General features: G+C 57.0%; 1 protein-coding gene across 8 annotated transcripts in view; it reads left to right on the top strand.

Annotated features, from left to right (window-relative positions):
* The window catches only part of Ttc7b (tetratricopeptide repeat domain 7B), a 228,913-nt gene extending 207,676 nt beyond the window's left edge, over window positions 1-21,237 (top strand). For 7 of the 8 annotated variants that reach the window (XM_078050715.1, XM_078050713.1, XM_078050708.1 and 4 more), the window contains one exon: window positions 20,263-20,617. In XM_078050715.1, the coding sequence (XP_077906841.1) occupies window positions 20,263-20,484 (222 nt within the window). In that variant the 3' untranslated portion in view covers window positions 20,485-20,617. Of the gene's footprint in view, window positions 1-20,262 lie in introns of all 8 variants that reach the window. The other variant, XM_078050709.1, reaches the window with a different exon arrangement.
* The last annotated feature ends 3,334 nt before the right edge of the window (window positions 21,238-24,571 follow it).

The raw sequence follows: 24,571 nt of genomic DNA, 5'->3' as shown, positions 1-24,571 counted from the left end.
TCACATGCCCAGAAGTGACACAGGCCCAGCGGAGGCTCTGAAATGGAAGCTCACCAGGAATCCCTTCCCTTCACCTTAAGGAAAACATCTACTCTGTGTTTATTTCTACTTTCTGTTTGGAGACCTGGATGATGAGCCGCGGGCAGCTTCTCGTTAGTCATCATGAGCTAATTTTTTTTTTCAAATCTGACATTTTCTGTCCAAGGCATTTATTCTTAGAAATTCTGTGCCATTATTCCAGTGTGATTTGACATCTAGGCTTCTCTGCCTTCCTGCTTTGCACAGTTATTGCCCCTGGCCTGGGTCTGGTGATTAGTTTCGCTTCTCTGGGTTTTTTCTTAGTAGATAATGGTCCTGAACTCCCCCTCCTCATCCTTGGCCCCCTGGATTTTAGCCCTGCTGCTGTGATTCCTCCCCCACACGCCTGCCTCTGAACTCAAAAGGAGGCTGTCCCCAGGAGAAGGTGGCACTCTGGGCCTGCTGGGCTGGCAGGGTCCAGCTCACTCATGCCTGGGGTACTTTCCCGTTGCTGGGCTGGCCCCAGAGGCTCCCCACTGAGTGCTCACAGGCTGTTTGAGCCTTGTCTAGCCTCCCCGTTGTCTGGACCTTCATGCCAAGTTTAAAACTCTTAGTCCTAAAGCTTTAAGAAGGACATCTGCCTGGAGAAGTCTCTCCCCATAGCACAGATGAGGGCCTAAAATGGCAGGTGGAGATGGAAACCTCCAGTCCTGACTCTCACCAGACAGTTGAAGGTATTGCAGATCTAGAATCGCATTCACATCTCCTATGGCGGGGGCAGGGGTACCAGGGATTGAACTCAGGGGCACTCGACCACTGAGCCCCATCCCCAGCCCTATTTTGTATTTTTATTTAGAGACAGGGTCTCACTGAGTTGCTTAGCGCCTCGAAGTTGCTGAGGCTGGCTTTGAACTCAGGATCCTTCTGCCTCAGCCTCCTGAGCCGCTGGGATTAGAGGTGTTCTGCACCTTCTATTCTGAGGGCCCCTTTTACAGATGGAGAAGGCCAGACAAGGAAAGGGCCAAAGCAGTAGGTGGCAGCCACACCTGGAGTCCTGATCTGTCACTCTTAAAGGCTTCAGGCCCCCTTTCTCCATCTGTGGAATGGGGTGGCACCTGTCTCCTGGAGCTGGGATTGGGGTTGGGTAAGAGATCAGCTCTGGACTGCTTCAGGGCAGATCCTGGCCCCAGGAAGCCTGGCCTCCTGCTCTGAAGGGGGAAACAGGCTTCCTCCCCGTCCTGGCGGGGGTCAGGATCTCAAGCAGTGGCTCTGGGCCCTTTCTCTGGCTCACTGCTGGAATGAAGCCACTGTCCTGCGCCTGCCTCTTCCTCTCCCTGCTGCCCAGAGCTGGAAGGTGTCTGAACCACCAGCTTCAGGGATTTATGAGCCCACTCACAAGCCAGAAGGTGGGGCTGAGGGGTGGCTTTGGAGGAAGGAATGACAAATGCACCAGGAATTGCCAAATCCCAACCCTCAGACTCGGGGAGGTCCTGACCTGGAGCCAAGGCAGCCCCTCTCCCTGCACAGACCCTGGGCACAGAGCCCCACCCACACTCCTCTTACCACCTGGCAAGTACCCTCGTGGGCGCTGCTGACCTGTGTGGAGTTAGATGACAGTGTCCTCCTCCTAGAGCAGCTGGTGGAGAGGGTGCCAGGCCTGGAGGAGACCCTGCCCCTCATCTGGCTCCCTGAGGCCTTGACACCGCCCCCCCAACCCCTAGGAAAGGAGAAAATAGAGCAAACCAACACCTGAGAGCTTCCCCAGAGCCCAAAAAGCCCCAGTCTCCAGGAGCCTTGAGAAGGCCTTTGAGAGCTGCCAGCCAAGGAGAGCCTCTGTGGGTGCTGTGCACTGCCCACCAAGTTCTCCCGTGGATGGACACGTGATCCCTCCCTCCCTCCCTCTACCAGTGCGCGTCCTCCCTTTTTTTTAAATCTGGTTGGTGTTTATATAACACCCATCTCTTAAAATGCCTTTGCAGGTATTATTTCTTTGGGAGCCTTTCAGAACATCAACTAGTTAGTCACCCAAAAGCCTTGTGAAGAGGACAGGGCTCAGCCCAGCACCTGGCCTGCCAGCCGCCATCCAGCCCATGTCAGTCACTTCCTCACATTGATTCAGCATGCCAGTCCCTTGGCAGGTTTTGTGCCAGTTAAATGAGATGATAGTGATAAGATGTGTGCAGGAGCTCCCCAGCCACTCCACCTGGAGGGAGAGACGTAAACACCAACAAGGGAGTACAAGGCAAATCAGAAGGCAGACAGGCAGCTGTGCAGGCACACGGGGTCCTGTGCTTGTGGGGCTGGGGACCCGTTTCACAGGAATGACCCGTGGGCTGAGTTTTGGCATCTGAGTAGAGGTGAGACTCTTCCACAAGTCAGAGACAGATGGAGCTTAAATGGATAGCAAGCCAGCTGCTGGGGATGTGTGGGACACCCAGGGAGACCTACATGCAGAGCAGGGAGCTTCTGCTGGGTGAGGTGTGTTGGGGTGGTTATAAGAGAACCTCATTATTTTTAGAGAGAATTTAGGGGTAAAATGTCACAATGCCTTAGTTCACCATAAAAATACTACCCTTGCCCCCAAAATAGATGAAACCAATGCAAAGAAGGTTAACTGTTGTTAAACTCAGATGATTTGTAAGTAGGTGTTCTTTATATTAGCCTTTCTACTTTTCTACAGGTTTGAGATTTTTAAGATCAAATTTAAACAACTAAGGTCAATGTGACCAGGTTTGTGTTTTGGAGAGATTGCTGTGGAGGGCAGGTTACTGGGAACTAAGAGTCACTAAGGACAGTCACTAAGGCTCAGGCTGACTCTCAGGCCTTCCTCAACATAAGGGGACACAGGAGGAGGAGCAGGTAGAAGAAAGAGGCTGGTGGCAGATGTCACTGGCCACCTTGAGGTAGGTGACCTGGTCAGTTACACAGAGATGCCCCAGTGCATGTGCCTGGACAGGTCTGTAAGTTGCATGTGAGTAGGCTGATGCAGTGGCTTTGGGGAGGGACTGTGGCCCGTAAATGACAGCTGAAGCTGGACCTGGGATGTAAACCCCAGAGAGGAAGAAAGATGGTCTAGGACAGCCCCCAAGGAACACCAGCATTTAAGAAGCAGGAGGAAATTTGACTCATTTGGAAATTGAGCTGCTGATGGTGTAGACGGAGTGTCCTCCCTCCCTCCCCATCCCTTTGTGGCCAGGATTTGGACCAGGCTCTGCCAGACTCACAAGCCCTACTTCCCACAGCCCTACCCTGCCACCAGTTTAGGGTTGAGGCCCATATGAGGCCCTGTTCCCATGCAGTGGTTATGCCACTGTGCAGAGGAGGGTCTCGGTCAGCAAAGTCACCCTTGGCTAAGTGTCAGGAGCAGAAATGGCTTCAATTAGAGCAACAGCCTCCACACAAAGAGCCTGGGCTCTTGGCAAGCAGCATGGCTTCTCTGGGCCTCCCGTTCCTTCCTCAGTGCATGGAGACAGTGGCACCATCTCACTGGGCTGAGGGAGAACTAGGTGTGGTCACGTGCATGAGTCAGGACTTCAGTGGTGTCTAATGACCACTGTCATGGCTTAGATCTTGGGAGAAATATGAACCAGCCCCTCTAAGAGTCTGTTTGAAACTCAGCTCTTTGCCAGTTGTCAGTCCCCCAGGGGTTGGTGGTGACCCCAAGTTTGTAACTACAGTGACTGTTACTGGCAGGGATCCTGGATGTGCGCACGTACCCACAAACATACCCTCAGCCTGGAACCCAGCCTTGCCAAAGGTCAGCCTCGATTAGATTCATAATAGAAATGCTGGCCAGTGTCCTTCCAAATGCTGCAGAAACTGCTGGCCCAGGCCCGCAGGGGAGCCTCTGGTGCATGATGCTCTGTCTTTCTTCATAAATGAAGAAGCAAAGCAGGCCCACTGCAGAAAGCAGCCCCTCCCCACAGGGCCCCGCGTCCCTGCAGCGTGTCTCTCATCCTCTGTGTTAGGCCAAGGGATCCAGACAGATGCGTGGGGCTGGAACCACAGCCGAGCCAGCAATCCCTGCGGGGATCTCCCAGAACAAACCAGAAGCAAAATCTGCTTCTTCCTAAGGATAATATGCATTTTTCCAGGCCTTTCAAAGCAAGGCAGGTCAATCGAGTTATAATTGGCTCCCTAATTAGAACTCCCACAAGCTGTTAAACTCTTTTACCTGCTGCCTGGCATCTTCCACAAACGTGGCAGATCCACTTCTGCCTGTGGAATGATTAGAGAAAGCCAGCTTTTTAGCCGACAGCAGCCCCCTCCAGCCACCCCCTGCCACCACTCTTAACATCCAGGTACCCACCAGCAAGCATGACGGGGACATGGCCTCATTCACCAGGAAATGGCTGCAAGGAAGTGAGGCTCTGAAGGCTTCCTTGCTGGAGCTCTGTGGAGGCTGAAGAAGACCCATCCTGTCCCCATTTCCCAGGGAGCCTTGCACGAAGCCCCAAACCTCTGCTAGTTGAGTTGCCCCGTGGTAAAGAAAATGTACCCCCCATGTCCTCAGCACTCAAGAAAACAGTATGTTTGTGTGGCCCCTCTCGACTGGCAAAATGACAAAGATGACAGTGTGCTTTAGGTGCTGGAATCGGTGCCCTTTATGGCCCAGAATCACCTGTATGTCCTTCGTGGGCCCTCTACTCCAGTGCCAGGGCCTCTTCAGCCCCTGCCAGCTCCGAGGCACATGCAGTGCCTGCTGGGGCCAGCTCATCTGGCTTGTCTCGCCCCAGCTCCACTGCAGCGAACTCACGTGGGCAGCCAAGCCAGCCACAGTGGGAGGATTACACCGCGGAAATCAGCAGGCACCACGGAGCAGGGCCTCTTTTCTCTTAGGAGGCCACTTTTCTGGCACACGTTCCTCTGGACTGGTCTAGGTAGAAGTGTTTTTCTGAAGGAGGGAGGCAAAGGAGAGTCGGGGACAGCAGAGGCCATGGGCAGAGAGGAGTACCCAGTGGCCCCGACTCAGGACCCTGGCAGAGGGTGTTGTGGCACAGATTTCATGGGGCTCGCCTGCCCTCCACCTGAGACAGGCTGGAGGAGACCCAGGAGAGAGGGGCTGTGTCGGAATTGTCCAGGCAGTGACAGAATGGGCAGTGTGGTGGGGAAGGGCCCGATTTGGAGCAGAGCAGGAAATATTCTCATTTGAAGTCTAGCTCCATCATACAGTGATGACTTGTGGGACCTCAGCATGCCACTCAGCCTCTGTAATGCAGAAGTAAACATTCCACGGGTCACTTGAGTCCTGAGCACTTGCCTTGCCCAGGAGCCTCACCTCGCGGCTGGCAGTCTGACAGGCCTTTCCGTCGGCATCACCTAGGAAGTGAAGAGATCCCCAGAGCCCCTAGATGTGATATGATGTGCCCCTTCCTGTTCTCTAGGAATAAAAGGGCTCCCTTTTCAGCAAAGTGTCCCAGTGGGAGAATGGGCTGCCCAGGGGGGTTACAGGGGACAGATCCTGGGGCAGCCAGTGCCATAGCAGGGCACTCTGGCCCAGAGAACCACACTCACCTTGCCCAAGTCTACCACAGCCTGAGCAGTAACCACAGGAGCCGCATGTGTGGCCACTTGCATTTATTTTTCCAGTTTGCAGCACAGCCCCCTCATTGTCTGAGCTCCCCAAGGCCCTGGGTTGGAGCTTCCTGCAGGGCCATTTGACTTCTGAGAAGGCTGGGCTGCTCCCTGTCACTGTAGCCATTAAAGGGTAGGGGCTAGTGCCTATTAGCTCAGCAATCCTTCACCTCTGCAGATGGGGGCAGCTTGCTGCTCCTCCCTCAGAGCTAACTGGGGGTGTTTGAGAAAATGACTTCAGTCTCCATGATGGATTGTTCCACACTGAAGTGGTAGTGATAGGAGCTCAGCTGCACAGAAGACAGTGTAGGGCTGTTCTCTGCTCTGGCCCCCCAACCATGCAGTTCACCAGGTGTCACCCACTCCCCCCTGGGACCCCACAGACCACAGCCTATTCGTCTTGTCCTTGCTCCAGCCCTGGGCCTGATATCAGGTGCTCTAGAGAGGAAGCTTATGAAATCTCCAGGAGTGACAGTCCCTATTGCTGCTGGTTGCCTACAGTCCCAGTGACTTGAGAGACTGGGGCAGAAGGAGGCATGTTCAAGGCCAGCCTCAGCAATTAGCAAGGCCTGATCTCAAAAATTAAAAAGACTGGAGATGTAGCCCAGTGGCAAAATGCCCCTGGGTTCAAGGCTCAGTAATGGGGGGTGGGGGAGGAAACCAGAAATATCCCATTTCCAAGAAAACTTCCAGGGTGTCTTTTTGGTTTTGGTCTTGGTTTTCTTATTCTTTGGTTTTTTTCCCCTTTCTCTGGTGCTATTGCGTCAGAAATGCATGTGTTGTGATGAGCAGCAGCCAGGGAAGATGGGGCGCTGTCAGTGAGCCCCCCTGCCCCTCTTGCCCAGACTTGGGTTGTGAGTTCTCTGGTTATTGAAATGTTTCTGTGGGAGAAAACTTTCTCTAAGGCTTATCAACTACTGTCCTCCCTTCCTGGGAAAGTATCTTCCCAGGCCTGTTTGTTCTTGTGTAAAAATGGAAAGATAGTTTATGCTAGATCCTAGCAGATGGCAAAGGTGCCCCCAGTGTGTCTGCACGCATAGCAGGTGGGGAGTTACCCCAGGATTCAGGTTCCAGCAGGCTGTTGGGACTGTCCCTCCACAGTCCAATGCAGCAGAGCATTGCCCAGAGGCTGCTTGAGGGGGCCAGCAGGGCCTGGGGGGCGGGGGGGGGGGGCAGGTGCCTTCAGGCTGGGCCTGGAGGCACATAGAGGACCGTGGGCTGAACAGGAGGGGTGGCTGGAGTCGAGCTGGGGGTGACGCCCACCCTCTTGGTTACCTATTATGTGCCTACAGTATACCAAGAATGGGCCAGGGGCTGGAAAGACTTTCAACCAACAAGGACATATTGTGACCTGAGTCACCTGGGCTGTTTTCTGAGTCCAGCCAGCAGACTTCCTTCCTGGCCCTGCTGCCTGTTGCAGCCTCCCAGCATTCCCAGCGAGTCCACCAGTTCTCACTGCCACCCTTAAGGAGTTGTCCTGACCTGCTTGGTGACCCTGCAGGGTGGCTGCACTCCAGGCAGATGGGAGCAGAGCTGCCTGCTCCCCCTGTGCAGAGGTCGGGGCCAGGGCTGCTTTCTGTTTGCACTCAGTTTTGCCGGGAGTCATTTACCCACCTTCTGCTCCTCCTTGGGGAGTTGCTCCTGACTCTCTCCTCTCAGAAGCTCCCCCCCAGCTCAACTGTGCTCAAGCCTTGGGGGAACAGACAGGCTGGGTATGAGGTGCTCCCAAAACACTCCACTGAGAGAAAGAGCCCATCAGCCCTAGAGTTCTCAGCTGGAGGCCATTAACTCCGCCCCTTCACTTTCTAGATTAGGAGAATGGAGGCTGAGGAGGAGGAGGCTGCCAGCAGAGGGTGGATCACTGAGCTGTCCCAGGGTGCACCCCAGGGGATGGCTCCTGCCCTCCTGCCCCAGGAAAGGCACAACTTCTGGCTTCCCTGTGAGGTTACTAGGGACAGCTTTTGCTCTCAGTGTTGGTGACAAATGGTCACCCCTCCCTCCCCACCTCACTGAAGGACAGGTTGAAGCAGAGGCTGTCAGTGTCATTGGAAAGGGACTCCAGCCTTGGACCACAGGCATGGGGCTGGGGTCCTGGGACTCCAGGAAGCTCCACAGGACCCTCCGCACAGCTCCACAGTGGTTACGTGTGAACTATTCTCTGACCATGGAGAACCTCCTGTGGGAGCCCACCCAGCACTCCCCCTTCAGAGCCCGTGGCCATGCCCTCTGCCTGGGCCTGCTCGTCTCACTGCAGCAACAGGGGTCCTAGAGTCCCAGGGGCGTAATTAGCACCAAACTTTCCACTCTGTGCATGGCTTGGGCCGTGGGGAGGTGCTTGACTTCCAGGCCTCCCTGCCTGTTCTCCAACTTGTTGGGGAAGGTAGATAAAAATAAATAAATAAGTCAACCAGGGAGACGCATAAATAAGTCAGCAGGAGTCTATTGCCGATGGAAAAGTACCAGCAGGAGCGGCTGTGCCAGCACCCACAGAGCACGCTGCGGTGCGCAGGTCCCACAGCGCTAGGGCCAAAGCACACTCTCTCCTGGGAGCTGGCAGCCGACTTCCACACTCAGGCCCAGCCTCTGAGCTCACAGTCATTGCAGTAAAGCACATGACTGAAATGGCAGTTGGATGGGGAGGCTGCAGGCTCAGCCTGGAATATCACCAAGAACCACGTCAGGATGGGGAGGGTGCCCACCATCCCCACACCTTGTTGGGATCCCACACCCTTCTCCAGCCCCACCAGGGCCCACCCAGCCTGGGCTGTTCTTTGGACCTGGTATCCCTTTGCTACTGTCCTTTGCTACTGCATGGGACTTGCTGACCTGACACTCTCAGGTCAGCACATCAATCAGTGCCTCTGTGAGTGTGTTCCTTAAATTTGTGAGTGTCGCATCTCAGGCTGCACCAGGATTCCCCAGGGCCCTCCCTGCCTGGTCCCCATGGACCCCACTGCAGCAGCACCTGGCACCCAAGTGCTCAACTGAGGGCAGCCAAGTGATTCCACTCCAGGGCCAGCACAGGGCAGCCTGGGCCACCTGTGTGGGACATTCCAAGAAGAAAGCAGAGGCTTCACTGGTCTGCAACACCCAAGTCAGAGAGGAGCCCAACGGCTGTTGAGGTAAAGTCAGCCTGCACCACTGAAGTCATTGCTGCCCGTCTCCCCTGACCAGCAATGTCACCACACCATTGATCACCAAGGGCGAGTAAAGGGCCGCCGAGTTCCAGATGCACACAGGGTGCCTGGTCTCTGGGGCCCTGGGTTGGAGTAATACATGCAGTCCCACCTCATTACCTGTTATTGGGAGTTTGACTGTCACCAGACCTCCTGTCTGGGAGGTGGCCTCAGACCACTCAGGTGTGACACCAAGGGGCAGCTGCTCCACAACGAATTAGGCCTAGGGAACAATGGCTGCTCCCAGAGCGCTGGCAGAGGACTTGCTCCAGAGCTCTGGCCAAGAACCGGCTGCCCTGGCCCTGAGCCCCTGCCTTCCCGTTTGTTTAGAGAAGGTAGGAATGTCCTCTTATCCTCCTGCCAACAGGCAGATGCTGGCACTGCACACAACAGAGAAGGCCCTGGCCAGCTCAGGGTGCCTCTGTGGGCGAGATCCACAGCAAACACACCCTCCGGTGCCCAACCTGTGTCCTCGGAAAGGGCAGGGAGCCTGGCCCCTGTGGCAGTGTGAGCCACTGAGGCCCCAGCACACAGCAGTGCTGAGATACCCACGGCACCCAGTGCCTGCTGGTAGAAAGGAGGGGCAGCTAGAAACCGTGCCCATAGCAGAGTGCGCTGGGCCCCACCCTGAGGGCACAGGCACCCAGATGCTCTTCCACAGCTCACTTCTGTGATCTTGGCAGGGTACGGTCAGCCCTCAGTAGCCACAGCTTCCCCAGCCACAGGTCAATATCTGGGGAAAAATTGCATTTATTCTAAACGTGCAGTTTTTCTTGTCATTATTTCCTAACTAAATCAGTGTGATGACTACTTACAGACACTCGCATTGTATCAGACATTATGAGTGGCCTGGAGAAATCTGAAGTATCCAGAAGGGTGTGCACAGGTGACGGGCCAGCACTGCCCATCGTATTCGTGTATGGAACTTGAAGTATCCCAGATCAGGCTCCCCACAGATACTGAAAGATGGCTGTCCCTGCCCCGCTCAGGGCCTCTCTTTGCCCCTATAAAATAAGGATGCTGGCCCTTTTGGACCAGCCCATGCCCCACCCCACCACCTGGACACCTGCTGCAGGAGGTAGGCAGTGAGGCTGTAGGACTTGGAAGCTGCTGGCAGGCTGGCTGTGGTCCCTCTGCTGAATGTCCCTCTGACCCCCAGGGACTGCTCTGTAACAGCCACCACCGCAGCCTATGGATATTTCAGCTCTTGTGCTGAGCACCCAGTTTCAAAGAAATTAGGCTAGAGGAAGCACAGGGCACGTCTGTGCGAGATGCACTGGGGCTGGACGGGCCCTTGGGCTCATGGCCAACTGACGCATCCTCACTGCTGGTGTTCACGTCCCAACCGCCTGTCACTCCGGCATGCTGCTCATTGCAGAATAAGCTCTTCTAGAATATTCCAATCCTTCCTGGAAGAAAGCAGCTTTAAAAGATTCTGCAGGTCAGATGCTAAAAGAAAAGAAAAGAAAAGAAAAGAAAAGAAAAGAAAAGAAAAGAAAAGGAGTGAAAGCCATACATTTTCCTGGGGCTTGATGGTGCCTTTGTCTGAACCCACAGTGAGTCTCCTTTGAAGGGCCTGTTAAGTAGCAGAATTCAGTGAGGTTGAGAGAGTGGGTGGAAACCCTGGGGAGGGAGAGAGGGAGGGAGGGAGAGCTGTTCTAGAAGATTCCTTTAAGGGGGGCTATCCAGTAGAAAGGGATGGGGGCTTCACCACATGACTCCAGGAGACCCCGAGAACGTCAGAGTGGGGCTTGTTTGACAGGGTCCACTGGGCGTAGGCTGCAGGGGAAGCCGTGAGCTCCCCGCACTGGAGGGTAGAGCAAGAGGCCTCCTGTCGGGAACCGCGGCAGAGCCCCCAGCACCTGTCCCATCCCTGGGGACTTCTGCTTCCACAACTGGTTGGCTGATGCCTGAGAAAGAGGAGAATCCTTTGAGAACTTCAGTTGTTTCCCTCTGAGGTCTTCCTTCAGAGCTGATGCTGGAAAGGTCTGCTCCCCACAAAGCCCATTTCTTCAAATAAAACACGTGATTGGAAAAGGCCCCGCAAGAGTGTGGCTCCTGCAGCCCTTGGATGTCCCCGGTGAGCAACGCCCGTCCTCCCCTGGGACCCTCTGGGGTCTTCCACAGCAGCGGATGGGGTGGGAGGGCCTTTTCCAAAACTCTGTGAGTACACACTCACCCTGGTGGGTAGAGCCTTGGGGTCTGAGGGCTGTGCCCCTGCCCCGCTGGCCCAGGCCAGAAGCCTCATACCCCCTGGTTTGGTTCCTTAGGCTGGTGCCAGGTCTGACTGGCAGCCCAGCCTTGGGGACTTGTTTCAGTGACTTGTAGCAGCTTGAGCTCATGTTTGGGTTCTGACATTCAAGCAGGGAGACCTGGGCAGTGGAGGCAGAGGCCACAGCGGTTCCGGAGATTTGGTTTTCATGAGTCCCATCCCCCTCTGTGGGAAAGAATGTAGCCTGAGGCCCTCGCTTCTGCAGAGGCTCCTGCATCCAAGCTGACCTTGGGCAGTAGGACCCCGCCACCACGTCAGCTGGCGTTCTCCTGTCCTTTGTCCCCGAAGCCTCCTCCTAACCGCCCTTCAGCCCAGGCTCCCCTGAGCAGCACAGAAGCTGCCTTTGTCCTTCTGAAGGTTAAGTGGCTTCATGAACACTCTGTCCCCATCCAGGGCCTTGAGCAGGGCGGAGGGTCTGGAGGCTCCCGGGTGACGGCCGCAGCAGGTGCGTGTGCCTAAGGAGGAGCCGAGAGTGAGCACATGGGGTGCCACGGCCCCTGCAGCCTGGGCAGCACAAGGTGGTCGTGAAGGCTGGTGTTGGCCTCTGGGGGAGCTGCGTCAAAACTGTAAAGTGACCCAAAGGGAAAACTCAGCCCTGTCCAGGCAGAATGAGGCCCCCTGCGCTGGTGTCTTGGGCAGAGACGTGAGCCGTGTGGGGTAGGTCAGGACGTGCTCGCCTTGGCCGCACACCTGGACCTGGGCCCCGGGAGCTCCTGGCCTGGAGGGAGGCTTTCTAGGCTGGCACTGTTGGCCCAGACATGCGCTTGTCCCCCTAGCAAACTCTCAGAACAAACAAAACCCCAAACAGAGCCCAGTTTAGAGAGCGGGGCTCATGGGGCTGCTGGAATCCAGGTGGAGAAGCCAGCAGCCCCTTCCCGTACACCCCCAGGTGGTGCTCCCTGTTCCCTCTTGAGGCCCTGGTGGAAAGCAGGTGGGTTCGCAGCTGCAGCCACAAAACCCTTATGCCCCAAACTGATGGCCTCTCTTTTGCTTTTGAGAGAAGAAAGGCCACTGGGGAGGGCGGGAGGCCGGGGCAGCCCCAGGCTGTGTTCGCTGCTCCACAGAAGGCCTTTCAAAGCCCTGTTCCCTGTGGTCTCTCAGAGTGGCACTGGTTTGCTATTTATGTTCGGATTTGAAAGAAACATTTTTGAAAACACACCCTCCCTTCCCTCTGATCTATGGAGTCCTCAGAAAAGAAAATGCAAATACCCAAAGCCATGGCATGGTGGGCCCTCTCAGCTGAGGCTTGTGTTCTGAGAATGCAGACGCCCAGACCAGGCCTCAGGGCGGGGAGGAGCTCCTGTGGGGACGACTCAGTTTGCCATGCACACAGCCCCTGGGGGGACAGGCAGCAGACGGCTGGGGTCCAGGCAGTGCCAGAGCTGGGGAGCCCTGTGTGCAGAGACAACCTCGCGCTTGCCCCTGGCTCCACCAACCCTGGGGCTCTGCCCTCTGGCCCAACTCGGGGACCAGTGGGGACAAGGCCCTGAGCAGACTCTTATCCTCTTTGGCCCTCTGTTTCCTCATCAGCAAATAAAGCGTCAGACTAGATGACCACGGGTGGATTCTGGGGTTTTCTTGGGGAGCAGAGGCTGTGTGACATGTGAGAGCTGCCGAAGGGAGGCCGTGGCAGCCTCTGGGCTCCGCGGGAACAGCACCTTCCCCAGGCACCACGCCACGCTGCCTTCCCTGGGAGTAGAGGAGGCTCTGAGTGTGCTGGCCTGACTCGGGGGCATGGACAGGGTGACCTGAGGCCAGACCTGCCGGGGCTTGCTAGTGGGCAGTACGAGGAGCAGGCCACGTCACTCCCCCTTACCTCTACCCACGGCCTCCCAGCCACCCACTCGTCTTTCCCTCCATCTGACCAGCAAGTGTTCCCAAGAGCCCCCTCTGCCAGGCCCGCTCCTGGTGCCACATGTGCTAAGACAGTCCCTGCTCGTAGGGAGCAGAGAAGGCAGCAGAGAGTCGGCCAGTTGCTGGCATCACAGGGGGGCCCCCTTTCCCCTAAGGTCCTAGCAGGAACAAGAAGGACTCTGGTCCCAGTACTAAGGACAGCCGTTGGGAGCTTCACACACCGCCTCATGTGGTCCTGTCGCTTGCCCATGAGCCATTGTCCTCCTCCTGCAGATGAAGCATCTGAAATGCAGAGCATGGGCCCCTGAAGGCCCAGCGCCCCTCTGCTCTCGGACAACACCGAGTCTTTCCTCTGGGGCGCAGAGGGTTCCTCTGACACATGTCACCCACAGCAGCCAGGACTCACAGAGGCCCTTTAGCCCCAGCCTAGAAGGTGAAAGCTGGAAGGCAGGCTTTCCTTTAGCTGCTACATCATCACCTTTGTCCAAAGGTCTTGGGAATCCTGGTGGGGCTCCAGTGGCCCCAGCGGTGCCCCAGGTCCTGCCCTGGGAAGGCCCTGGGTGCCTAGGCCTCCTCACCCTCCCCAAGGCCCCCCTCACCCTTCCCAAGGCCAGTGGTGCCAGCCAGAGCTCAGGCCCAGGGCTGGCGCCTGCACACAGGCAACATGGATTTAAATGGTATTATTGTCGCTTACGTTTTCAGGGCCTGCTCATTTATTCTTTCTGCCCTGATTACCAGCCACCTGCTCAGTGTCAGGCCCAGAGGTACAGAGATGACCAGGCTCCCTCAGCCCGGCCTCCGGGCGCTCACAGCAAAGCCGGAGATGAGGCATTGTCATTAGCATAGCACCTGTCACACAGGATAGTTGGGAGGACGCCTTCAGCCAGTAAAACCCTCCACACGTGGACGAGAACCCTGTGCGCTCTGGAGGCTAATGTGAGTGGTGGGTCCCTGCCTTTGTCCCCCGGTCTATTTGTGTGTTTGGAGAAGCCACCTGCCCACACCACCTTAACACCGCACCCCCCACCCTGCAGTGGTGTCATGGTGGAGTTTCTGACCTAAATCTGAGACAAAAGTTGTCTAAGTCCCACCCTGACATCAGCCTTCCTCCCCATCCTCGGCCTTGCTGTGGCTCCCAGCCTCTGCATAAACAAAGCAGCTGCCAAGGCGGGCGGCTCACTGCTGCTCGGCGGCACGATGCGGGTGTGTGGCCCACAGCTGCACCCAGGCCCTGGCACAGAGAGCACTGGCGAGTGGGTCGCCTCCATCCTTGCACCAGAGGCTTGATTTCCACAACACCATGCGTGGAAAAAAGCAGAAGCCACCCAGAGAGGTGCAGCTGACTCCCACCGGCGCTAAGCCCCAGGACTTCTCTTCCCCAGTAGCTTCTTTTTCAGGGACATCATCTCCCTGTGCCCCTCAAGGTACAAGCAGTGGGTCGTGACAAAGCCAGCACTCAGCTGGCCAGGGGGAGGTCCAAGATCTCCCAAAGGGGCTTTGGCCCTGTGGGTCTCTGACTCAGAAAATGGCCAGGCGCCTGCTGCTCCCTCTGACATCCCGGGGCTCCAGGGCTCCTGCCGGCTCCCTGGGCACTTGGCCAGGTGTTTAGTCCTGGCGCAGCAATTACCCGGGCCTGAGGAAGATGCTAGCTGCCGTCATGCTAGCCAAGTCCAAGTCCATTCTGTCTGATTTGAAATAACAGGTTTAATTTAATCCCTTATTTCCAATTTGGTGTATCACCAAGATTTTATTTGTACAAAACACCTGATTAGAATAATTACAAGCTTGGGGAGCTGTCTCCACTGTGTCTACAAGAGGGACTAGCACGTGAGCCCTGAGCTTCCCCTTCTCCTGGGGCAGCCCCAGCTGGCGCAGACACCAGGGCTGGGAAGGTGGGAGCTGGTCTCCGCACCCTCTGCAGGAGGTGCAGATGCCACACGCACGTGCGTCACGGGTTCAAGTCTCACTTCACAGAGGCCTTACCCAGGTCGTCTTGTCTGTGAGATGTGGTCTGCAGTAGCAGCTTCTCCTTGACCTGGGTGAGGTGTCTGGGCCATCTCCTGGTGGTTTTTGTCAATTCCCATGCAGATGCCATGAGAGGCAGGTCATGTGGTCATGAAATACGTCATCAGAATCTCTTCCTGCCAAGTGGCGGCTGGGAGCAGAAGCCAAGTGCCCCAGGGTAGGGCTGCCCAAGGCAGGAGCAGTGTCTTGGGCTCTTGGAGGAATGGGGAGTCCTGGGGCTTTGCGCAGAGGACTAGGGCTCCAGCAGGGACAGCCAGGCTGGCAGTGCTCAGAGTTCAAGGGACTCAGCAGTGTGTCACTGGCAGCTAGCCTGGCAGAACCCGGAGGAGGTCGGGTCACACTGGCAAAGAGAGGAGTTCAGTGCAGCCTCAGAGGGAGGCCCCTGGTCTTTGGAGACGAGAGGAGCCGGGGCGTGTGAGTTGAGCAAGGATATCAACGCTCCAGTGGAGGAGTCGGGCTGGGGCAGGGCAGGAAGGCCTGTTGGCTGCATGGGGATGTGGGTGGCATGTCACTTCTGACACATCTAGGTCCCAGTCCTCCTCTGGCCAATTTTCTTACAACACTGGCCCCAAGCAACAGCTCAGACCCCAGCTGGCATCTGCCCTGCTTGATCCCGTGGAGTGACTGATCTCCACGCTGCTCCTGCGGCACTGGGGAGAGGCCTGTTTTTCGTTCCTGTGCCAAGCTGCCCCAGCAGGTCTGTGCTGCCTCCCTGAGTGGCTCCAGCTTTGGGGATTAATCCCGCTAAACAGATTGCTTGGAAAACCTCCAGACATCAGGAATGACAGCCTGCTCCTCCCTGAGGAACACAGTCAGGTCTCTGGAGGCTGAAGAGCCGCAGAAGTTCAGTGGCCCAGTGCCAAGGCTGATGGTCAAATGAGTCCACTGGGCTGGTTCTCAGTGGGAATTTGGGGGGTGGGTAGACATGCCCCTGCCCTGTACCCTGGAGCACCCACAGTCAGGGGCTGCTAGACTCTGCCCCACCCCAGCAGGGTAGAGACAGTCGCAGCTGCCGAGAGCAGCACCCTCGGGCCTCCACACCTGACTGGTCCACTTTCTGCCTAACAGGACACCCCAGTGCTGTGGCACCTGCAGCCACCCCAAACCTTAAGATCTCAGCCAACCTTTGAGCCACCAGAGAGAGGCAAGGAGCCCTCCTGGTCAGGAATGAACATCAGGATGCAGGCCTAAGCCAGAGAAAAGCGGTGCCTCCAGAGGAGCCATTTCCCAGTCCTGCGAAGCAATCAAATGGACCATTAGTGGTCAGAGAAATGAAAGGGGAGAGCGCTGCTGCCCTTGGCTGTTGCCCAGATGCAACTGAGTTATTGCCTGAGGGCACCAGGGTGTTGCTAGGGTTTGGATAGACATGTTCCCCAAAAGCCCCTGTATTAGGATCAGATCATGAGAGCCGTGACCTAAGGAGAGGGTTGGTCCATTGGGTGGATTAATCACTGAATGGATCACTGGGTGGTAACTGTAGGCAGGGGGGCCTGGCTGGAGGAAGTGGGTCACTGGACGCCTGCCTTTGGGGATTATACATTCCGTCCCTGGCTCCTCCCCCTCTGTCTCTGCTTCCTGGTTGCCATGAGCTGATCATCCCTTCTCCTCCCACCCCTTTCTGCCATGTTCGGCCCCTCCTCGGGGCCCAGAATAATGAAGTCAGCCCCGACCTCTGACACTGAGCTCAAAACAAGCTCTTCTGCTCTAAGTTGTTCTGTTCAGCTATTTTGGTCTCAGCGAGGAAAACCTGACTACTGACGCAGATGTGGCCTGAGAGCCTGCAGAGACCTTAGCCTCTCTTCACAAGGCCCAAGGGCAGCACAGTCTGGTGGGCAGCACAGTCTAGTGGCCTTGGCAGCCTACAAATTGTGTCCATTGGCCCAGGGACCTTGGGCAAGAACATGGCCTCTGAATGCTGCCTCCTTGCACTTAAGGCAATAGGAGAGGAGCCAAGGCAATAGGAGAGGAGCCAAGTCAGGTGCCCACATGGTTCCTGACAGCGAGGGGTTTCCCACAGAGGGAGACGGCAGCAGGGTCTGGCCACACCGAGTGCAGCCAAGTGAGCAAGGACACCTGTGTCTGACACCTGTGTCTGACACCATGCCGAGGTCCCCGTCACTCTTGCCAGAAGCATACAGGGGGCCTCCTGGCAGGAGAGCCCATGGAGCCCCCTGGGGGATGCGAACCCCTATCTTAACCCTCACTCCGCTGCTCAGCCCCACTGTACGAGTCCCTGCCTGCTCCTATCTCCTTGGGCTACACTGGAATGTTCTAGGCGAGGCGAGGCTGAGGCCCTCCCCTAGAAGGAAGCAGCAGGAGCAGGAGTCTTGCTGACTGCATCCTGGGCAGGTGGTCTCCTGTCATGTCTGGCTGCCCCTCAGGGTGGGGAGACCCCCCATCTTGGACAATGGCAGGATTATTTGCCACTCCGCACAGAGGACCAGGCAGGCCCTAGGAGTTTGGAGAAGCAGGTTCTGCAGGAGCCTACCTGCAAAGTAGGGGTTGGGGCACTGGGGCCCCAGGCCAGGGGCTACCACTGGGCTCTCGAGGCAGTGGGAGCAGCCCTCTCATCCTGCTGCACAAGGGTCCTAGCCGTGCCCATGTGAAATGGCTTTGGGTCCCCTGGGAATCAAATGCACTTAGGATAGTGCTCAATGTGTCACCAACACTGGGGAAACATCTGCTGTCAAGACTGTGGCCGTGTGGGTTCTCGTCCTGTTACAAAGCCCGGCCCAAGCTGAGCATCTGCCTATTCTTGCGCCAGTTCCCTTGTCCTCTAAGGTGGATGGAGAGGGCTGGAGGAAATCCTGTGCAGACTGGGACGCGTCCTCTGCAGGGTCTGGCTCCTGCTCCTTCTTCTCCTCCTCCTTCTGCGTCTTCCTCCTCCACTTTCCCTCGAGCAGCTTTCTGAACTCTCTTCTTCTTAGACCTGTGGCTCCCACTCCTCCACCTCTGAGTAGAGGACCACCCTCGGGCTCACACTGCCCTGGGGATGTGTGTCCCCTTGGCTGGCATCCCACTGGCCACCAGCTCGCAGTTGGTCTTAGGTCTGGGTGACTCTCGGAAGTCAGGTTGCTTTTCTTGGCTCTGGTGGGAAGTCCGCCCAAGGAGCCCTCTGGGCCTGGACGCTGCCCTCTGGGCCTGGATGCTGCCCACTGGAGGTGCCCGACTACTGCACAGAGCTTGTCTCAGACATGTGTTTCCAGGGTGAGCCCGCCTGCCCCCTGCACACGTGCCACGCAGCCTGTGGCTCGGGCGTAGCCTGGGGCTGGCAGGCACCTTGTTCATGTCAGTGCACCGGCCATCCTGCTTCCAAGAGACCGAAGGTGAAGCCCAGGCTGGAGAGCAGTCTGGACTGGCCTTGTGGGGACTTGCACACCCCACCTAAGAGAAGGGCCATGTCACATTCCTGGTGGAAAGACTAGCCTGGAAGGTGTCGGGTGTCCACACACCCAAATGCCAGGCAAGACCAGTGTGATCCCAAAGGAAGGAACAGAGGGGTTTCAGCATTCACCTGGAATGATACAGGACAAGGCAGTCAGGAAATACATAAATAACAGCAAAGGCAAGAGGATTGTCTCAGATCCTCCGAGAACATGGTTCAGAGTGACGGGAGCATGGCCCCATTTCCTGTCTCAACTCACTGGGTGGCAGAGGCAATACTGCCAGTGTGACGGGTGGGCAGAAAGGCCTGGTGGAGCTCAATCCAGGGGCAGAAATGCTTCTCTTCTGCCAGAGCGTTTCAGAATCAAGGCTGGGTTGTGGCTCAGAGGTAGAGCTCACCTAGCATGTGTGAGGCACTGGGTTCGAACCTCAGCACCACATAAAAATAAAATAAAGGTATTATGTCCAACTACAACTAAAAAATAAATGTTTAAAAAAATAGTCTAATCACGTGTCAGATCTTTCAAAGGAGAACTTACTAAGCTTTGAAGTAACCCTAAAAAGTCATCAATCATCAATGTTTAATTTAAAATACCTTGAATTCTAGAAAGCGCAAAATCAAAGGAAAGGCATGTAATGATACCCTCCTGTAATCTCAGCTCCTCGGGAAGCTGAGGCCACAGGATGCCAAGTTTTAAAAGGACGGGGAATAAAACTCAGTAGTACAGTGCTTGCCTGGCAGGCATGAGGCCCTGGGTTCCATCCCCGGGGCTACGGGACATCAAAGGCTAGAAAGTTATGCTAGTGAGTGAAGGTGAGTCTTATAGAAGACTCTTATAGGAGGCCTGGGAGAGCAAACCTCGATGGTTGTTGAAGAAACGGAGATTTCCACAGGAGCAGGTGTTGCATTGGTGACATTAGTACAAAGAAGAGCCACACTGAAAGGAGCAGGCCACCACAGAGTCTGGCTGGGAGGCGAGCCTTCCCACAGAGCCACACATATTTGGAGAACCCTAGAAAGAGTCTGACTTTTCACCCAGTAATGGCCACTTTGGAGAAATTTGGCCCAAAGGGAGAATCTTCAAATGGCCATCAAGGGCCACTGTGGGAGCCCTGGGGGACACTGGGCTCCCTGCCCTTTGCCCTTCACCTGGAACAATTCAGTTGTGACTGTTTATACATAAAACTAGGGGTTTTCTCAGTGAGATCTCATTTTGCCAAGTTTTCCCAGAACTATTAAAAAGACGTGAAATCCACTGATCCAAAAGAAGACAGAGCGTGTTCTGGGCAGTGTTCGTGGCCATGAGAGGTCTAACAGCGAAGAGGCTGCTCTGACCCCAGCTCCCTCCCCACAGCGGAGCCCTGGAGTGGAAGTGTAGGAAGGCACTGCTCTGGATAGGCCGAGGGGGGACCGTGTGACCAGATGTTCTGGGGCCCATACAAACACACCCTGACTGGAATTGTGCAGGGCCCAGATGGGGCAAGCTGGGGACGTGGAGCCCAAGGGCTGGGTTAGGGCAAGAGGCCATGAGCAGCTTTAAGAAGTGTGTCATCACCAGCATGACAGCAGTGGCCCCAGTGACATTTCTTTAGGTCAAAGCCCAAAAGGTGACGATAGCCTTCCATCAGGCTGGTGGGTGCTGGGACGTGGCCCGTGGGCACCCTGAGGCGGCACAGAGAGTGCCTCTGCAGTTGGTGCCTTCCTGGTTGTAGTTTGCAGATGAACCACAGGAAGCTGCCTCTTGGGTCAAAGATGGCTAAACTCCTGCAGCTCCACGGGGCCCAAGCCACTGCTTTGACTATCGCCCTGAGACAGGGATCTCTTGAGAAGTTACTGTGTTCACAGCCGACTGGAGTGACATTCCCACCTCCATGAACTACTGAAAACGGAAGGAACAAATAGGTGCCCAGAGCTCTCTGACCTGTCTGACTGTCTGTCTGTCTCTCTGCCTCCGGCAGGCGCTGATCCTTCACCAGCTGGGCCGCTACAGCCTGGCAGAGAAGATCCTCCGGGACGCGGTGCAGGTGAACTCGACAGCCCACGAGGTGTGGAACGGGCTGGGCGAGGTCCTCCAAGCTCAGGGCAACGACGCTGCGGCCACCGAGTGCTTCCTGACGGCCCTGGAGCTGGAGGCCAGCAGCCCGGCCGTGCCCTTCACCATCATCCCCCGCGTGCTCTGAGCAGGCCCTGCCTCACCTGCCTCGCTCGCCAAGGACGCTCTGCCTGGGCCCGGGGAGCACCCTGTGGCCCGGGGGTGGCTCTGCCGCTCCGAGGCCCCGGGGGATGTCCCACTGACCACAGCGAGCTCACCAACCACCCCATCGCCACTCGCTCCTCGCGCGTCCCTCTGCTGTTGGGCCAGCTTGGTGACAGTCTCTGAACCTTCTGGCGGGGCTCACAGGGATTATGTGCCATATCTGGTTAGCTGACATCTGAGTTTTAAGTGAAATGATTATGGAGTTAATCAGCCAAGGTAGAAGCGTAGATTCAAAGGTGAGACTCAGTGGCAGAACAGATTATTTTTATCAGAGCTGTAAAGAAGACAACTGTCTGTCCTCTGCTCGGCCACCACAGCCCAGAAACCAAATGTGAATCCTCTGTTCCCACCTCAGCACCCGTCCACGCCAGGACACCAGCTGGCGGTTTCTCGGTTTATTGTCCATAATTGTACCCTGTGAAGAATTACTGTTCTCCTCACTTAGAACAAAGCCTGAGTCCAAGAATATTTATATTTTACCAATATATGCCTGTTACAAGAGAAGGAAATATGAGTTATTTAAGTTTAACTTTTTTATGTGAATTCAGAGTTTATTTATGGATGGAAATATGTACAAAGAAGCTTCAAATGGAATATTTACCGACATTCCTTATACATGGCAGACACTTGGCTAAATGGGAAGATGATGTTAATAAAAAAATGATTTTTAAATGGACCCATGGCTCATGTCTTTCATAAAAGCTGTTAGACTGGAGGTCGGGTTGTGACCTAGTTCCTGGGGTGGAGAGTCGTCTGTGCCTGAGGCCTGCTCTGGGCATGTCCCCCTCCCCCGGGCATCAGGCGGCTCAGGCAGCAGGGGAGGCTGCCACCTGGGGATGTCCTGAGACAGCAGCCTCTGAGACACCCCGAGTCTGGCCTGGGCCTGGTTCTGTGGCTCCCTGCCAGAGGCCAGCCAAGCCTCTCTCCTCACCTGTCGTCAGAGGATCCTCTCAGTACACGTCTCCCTGTCCTCAGTATGCAGACCTCCTCTTGCAACAGCTGCTTTGGGTTTGGAGTTCACCCTTCCCAACTCGCCCCATGTTGCCTGGAAGCGGGTTGAGACTGGAGCCCATGACCCAGGCTTGGCCAGGCAGCATCCTGCAGTGGATTGGGCGCTACAAGGAAAGCTCTCACTCTTCCCCCCTGGACCTCAACCTCAGAGGTCAGGCTGGGCCTGAGCAGCCTTCCTGCCTCCTGCAGGCCAGGCCTTTGCCTTGGCATCTGTGCCCATCAGCCCGCCTAGCGCCCCTTCCCTCCAACATGCCCGACTCCCGCAGAAGAACCACCCGCAGGGCTCAGGGATGCACAGGGCCTGGCTTGGATAGCCTCCAGTTCCAGTGACTGCGGCAGGTTGGGCAAGGTCAGTAAAAGACCCCGCCCCCCCCCCCCCCGGACTTTAGTCATGGCACTGTTATGGGGGAAAGGCCTCTCTCTGCTAGATGTCGTGTTCTAAGAGATACCACCTGGGGGCTGTCGGGGGCCATTTGGCATGGGGGGCAGGGTGCTGCCTGAGAATAGTGCCAACTCAGAAAAAGAGAAAAAGAGATAGACCCTGGGCCCAGGGTCACCACGGCGGCCCTGGAGGCCAAGATCTTTCCAGGCACCTGGGCCCGCTCTTGCGCTCACCTGTACAAGGTGTCTGAGAAATGCCGGGAAGTACTGTCCCCGAACTCCCCGTCCGTGACTCTCCCAAACCCCTGTGTCCTGCCTTAATCCACCCTGAGTTCCGCTCCTCAGGAGGTCCTCCGTGCCACCCACCCCACATCTCAAAGCCCCATTCGCCACCCTCACGCCCACCAGCACCTCGGCCCAGCGTCCTCAAGATGGTCACACATCAGCCTAGGTGGTCCCGTGCATCTGCCCACAGGACACCCTGTCCTGGCCAAGCACCAATCATGCTGTAGGCTGTAAGTGGCTCCCTGGGCACCGCACCTGAGTGGCCGCCCTGCGGCTGCTGGTGCCACTCCCTGCACCCCTCCCTCGCCCCCTCCCGGCCTCTCTCTGGCTCCTCTCCCTGTCCCTCTTCCTACCTCAAAAGCACCCACACTCTCCAGGCAAACCCTCAGACCTGGCTTAGGTCCTGTCAGAGGAGGGACAGGTGGTGGACAGGCTGCAGTGGCCCCAGGACCTTCCACACACACCCACTTGCACAGCAGCCAGGCCCGGCCCTGGAGGTCACTCTTCAGAGCTGCCTCTGCGGCCACCAACCTTCCTCCTACCCTGGTCACTCATCCTGCTGCCCCCACCTGGGTCTCACTAGGCGGGACCAGGAAAGGACACCCTGAAAACACCTCACACAGCAATGGGCTCCCCCAGACGGTCTTTGGGGATCAGACTGGGGTCCCCTCCTCAAGGACATGACCTGGGGGACCCGCTCCAGCTCTGTGCCTCCCTGGGGGCTGTCCTGAGTCACTGTCCTTCTTGGGCCTCATGCTTAGATGGGGATGGTCACCTGCTTCTAGGCTGGGACATGAGCCAGCAGGTGGCCAGCAGGGTTGTGGAGTGCCAGGCAGGGGACAGTACCCCCAGGACCACCACAGGGGGCTCAGGGCCAGGCCTGTCACACAGCTCCTGAGTGAGCTGGCGGCAGGGAGGTGGCCAGGAGTCCCAGCTGGACAGCTGGCTGCCGAGGCCTCACGAACCCCCTCCCCCATCCTCTGCCATCTGGCCCCTGACCCCCGAGGACACTAATGTTTCTGGTGACCACTGGGCTGTGGGTCGCACAGATCTGGCTGGAATCCAGTTCTACCTGGTCACATCACCTCCAAGGGACAAGGGCCTCTCAGGGCCGCTGGACATTTTAACAGAGCCCAGTCCAGACCCAGCATAGTACTGGCCAGGGCTGTGCCATCAGGGATCTCCTCTTCCCTCCTGCCTAGCAGGCTGCTGTCCCCTCCTCCTCCCACAGTGGTTTGGAGACATGGACGGGAGTCCACGCCCTCCTCGGTGTGGGGGAGAAGGTGGGGGCTGTGGGGGGCTGGGTGTGCTGGGCCGAGGCTCCCCCCTCCCTGCCCACCACACCAGCTCAACCGAGGCCTGCTTAGGGGCCCCCAGCCATGGCCGCCTCTCACCTTGTCCTCCACAGCCACAGAGGACATCCTTGGGCTCCGGGTCCAGCTGAGGCCTGAGCAGGGCAAGAGGCCCACCCTGAGAGGCCCAGTGTGTGGCTCATGCCAGCGGCTCCTGGGGGCCAGGGGCTCGGGCCGTGGGGCCAGCTGGGCTGCAGCTGAACCTGGGCCTGGCCTCCTGCGCTCTGGGGAAACTCAGGTGGTCACTGGTTCTCTCTGAGCCTCAGTCGGCTCATCTGCCAAGTGGGGAGAACAAGGTCTCGCAAAGCTTCCAACTGTACGTGAAGTGCGGCTGGGCACGTGCGTACTCGGCCAGGGTACCTGTCACACCACTGGACCGCCCACGCCTTGGTGGTCGTCCCCAGGCCAAGCCAGGACTGCTCTCCCACACGGCACCCCCAGGCCACGGCAGGACAAGGGCAGTCAAACCTGGGCCTCAGCCTCAGACCCCAGGCCTGCTGCCCCAGAGCTGCATCTGGGAACAGGGGGCACCCGGAAGAGCCACCCTGAGGTTCCCCAGGCACAGCTGGCCAGGGTGACAGTCCCGTCTCAGCCTCCTCGTCCCACGACTGCACCTGCAGCAGACCCAGGGACCTGGCCTGGGGAGCTGGGGGCTGGAGAGACAGGGAGCAAATGAATAATAGGAGTAAATAAAGGAGACAACCACCCGACAGGGGGAGCCTCCGGGAGCCGCTTCAGGGAGGAGTGGAGGCCAGTTTAAACCAAGAGGAGACACCTCTGCAAGGCGGTGACATTGAGTGACAAGAAGGGGCCCACCCTGAGGGAGTCCCAGGTTCTCTGTCTTTAAGGGGGACGGTGAGCACAGGCCCGAGGCTCAGGGTCCCCTGAGTCATCTGCTAGATGACGAGGCCCAGCCGGTTGGCAGCGGGGCCAGCCCGTCCTGGAATGGGCCAGAAGGGGCCGGAAGGCGCCCTGACCCAG

This window comes from Ictidomys tridecemlineatus, chromosome 5 (genome assembly GCF_052094955.1).
Source record: "Ictidomys tridecemlineatus isolate mIctTri1 chromosome 5, mIctTri1.hap1, whole genome shotgun sequence".
In the NCBI taxonomy this organism is placed as follows: domain Eukaryota; kingdom Metazoa; phylum Chordata; class Mammalia; order Rodentia; family Sciuridae; genus Ictidomys; species Ictidomys tridecemlineatus.
Note: the sequence above shows the minus strand (reverse complement) of the source record. Positions and strands in the feature narration are given on the sequence as shown.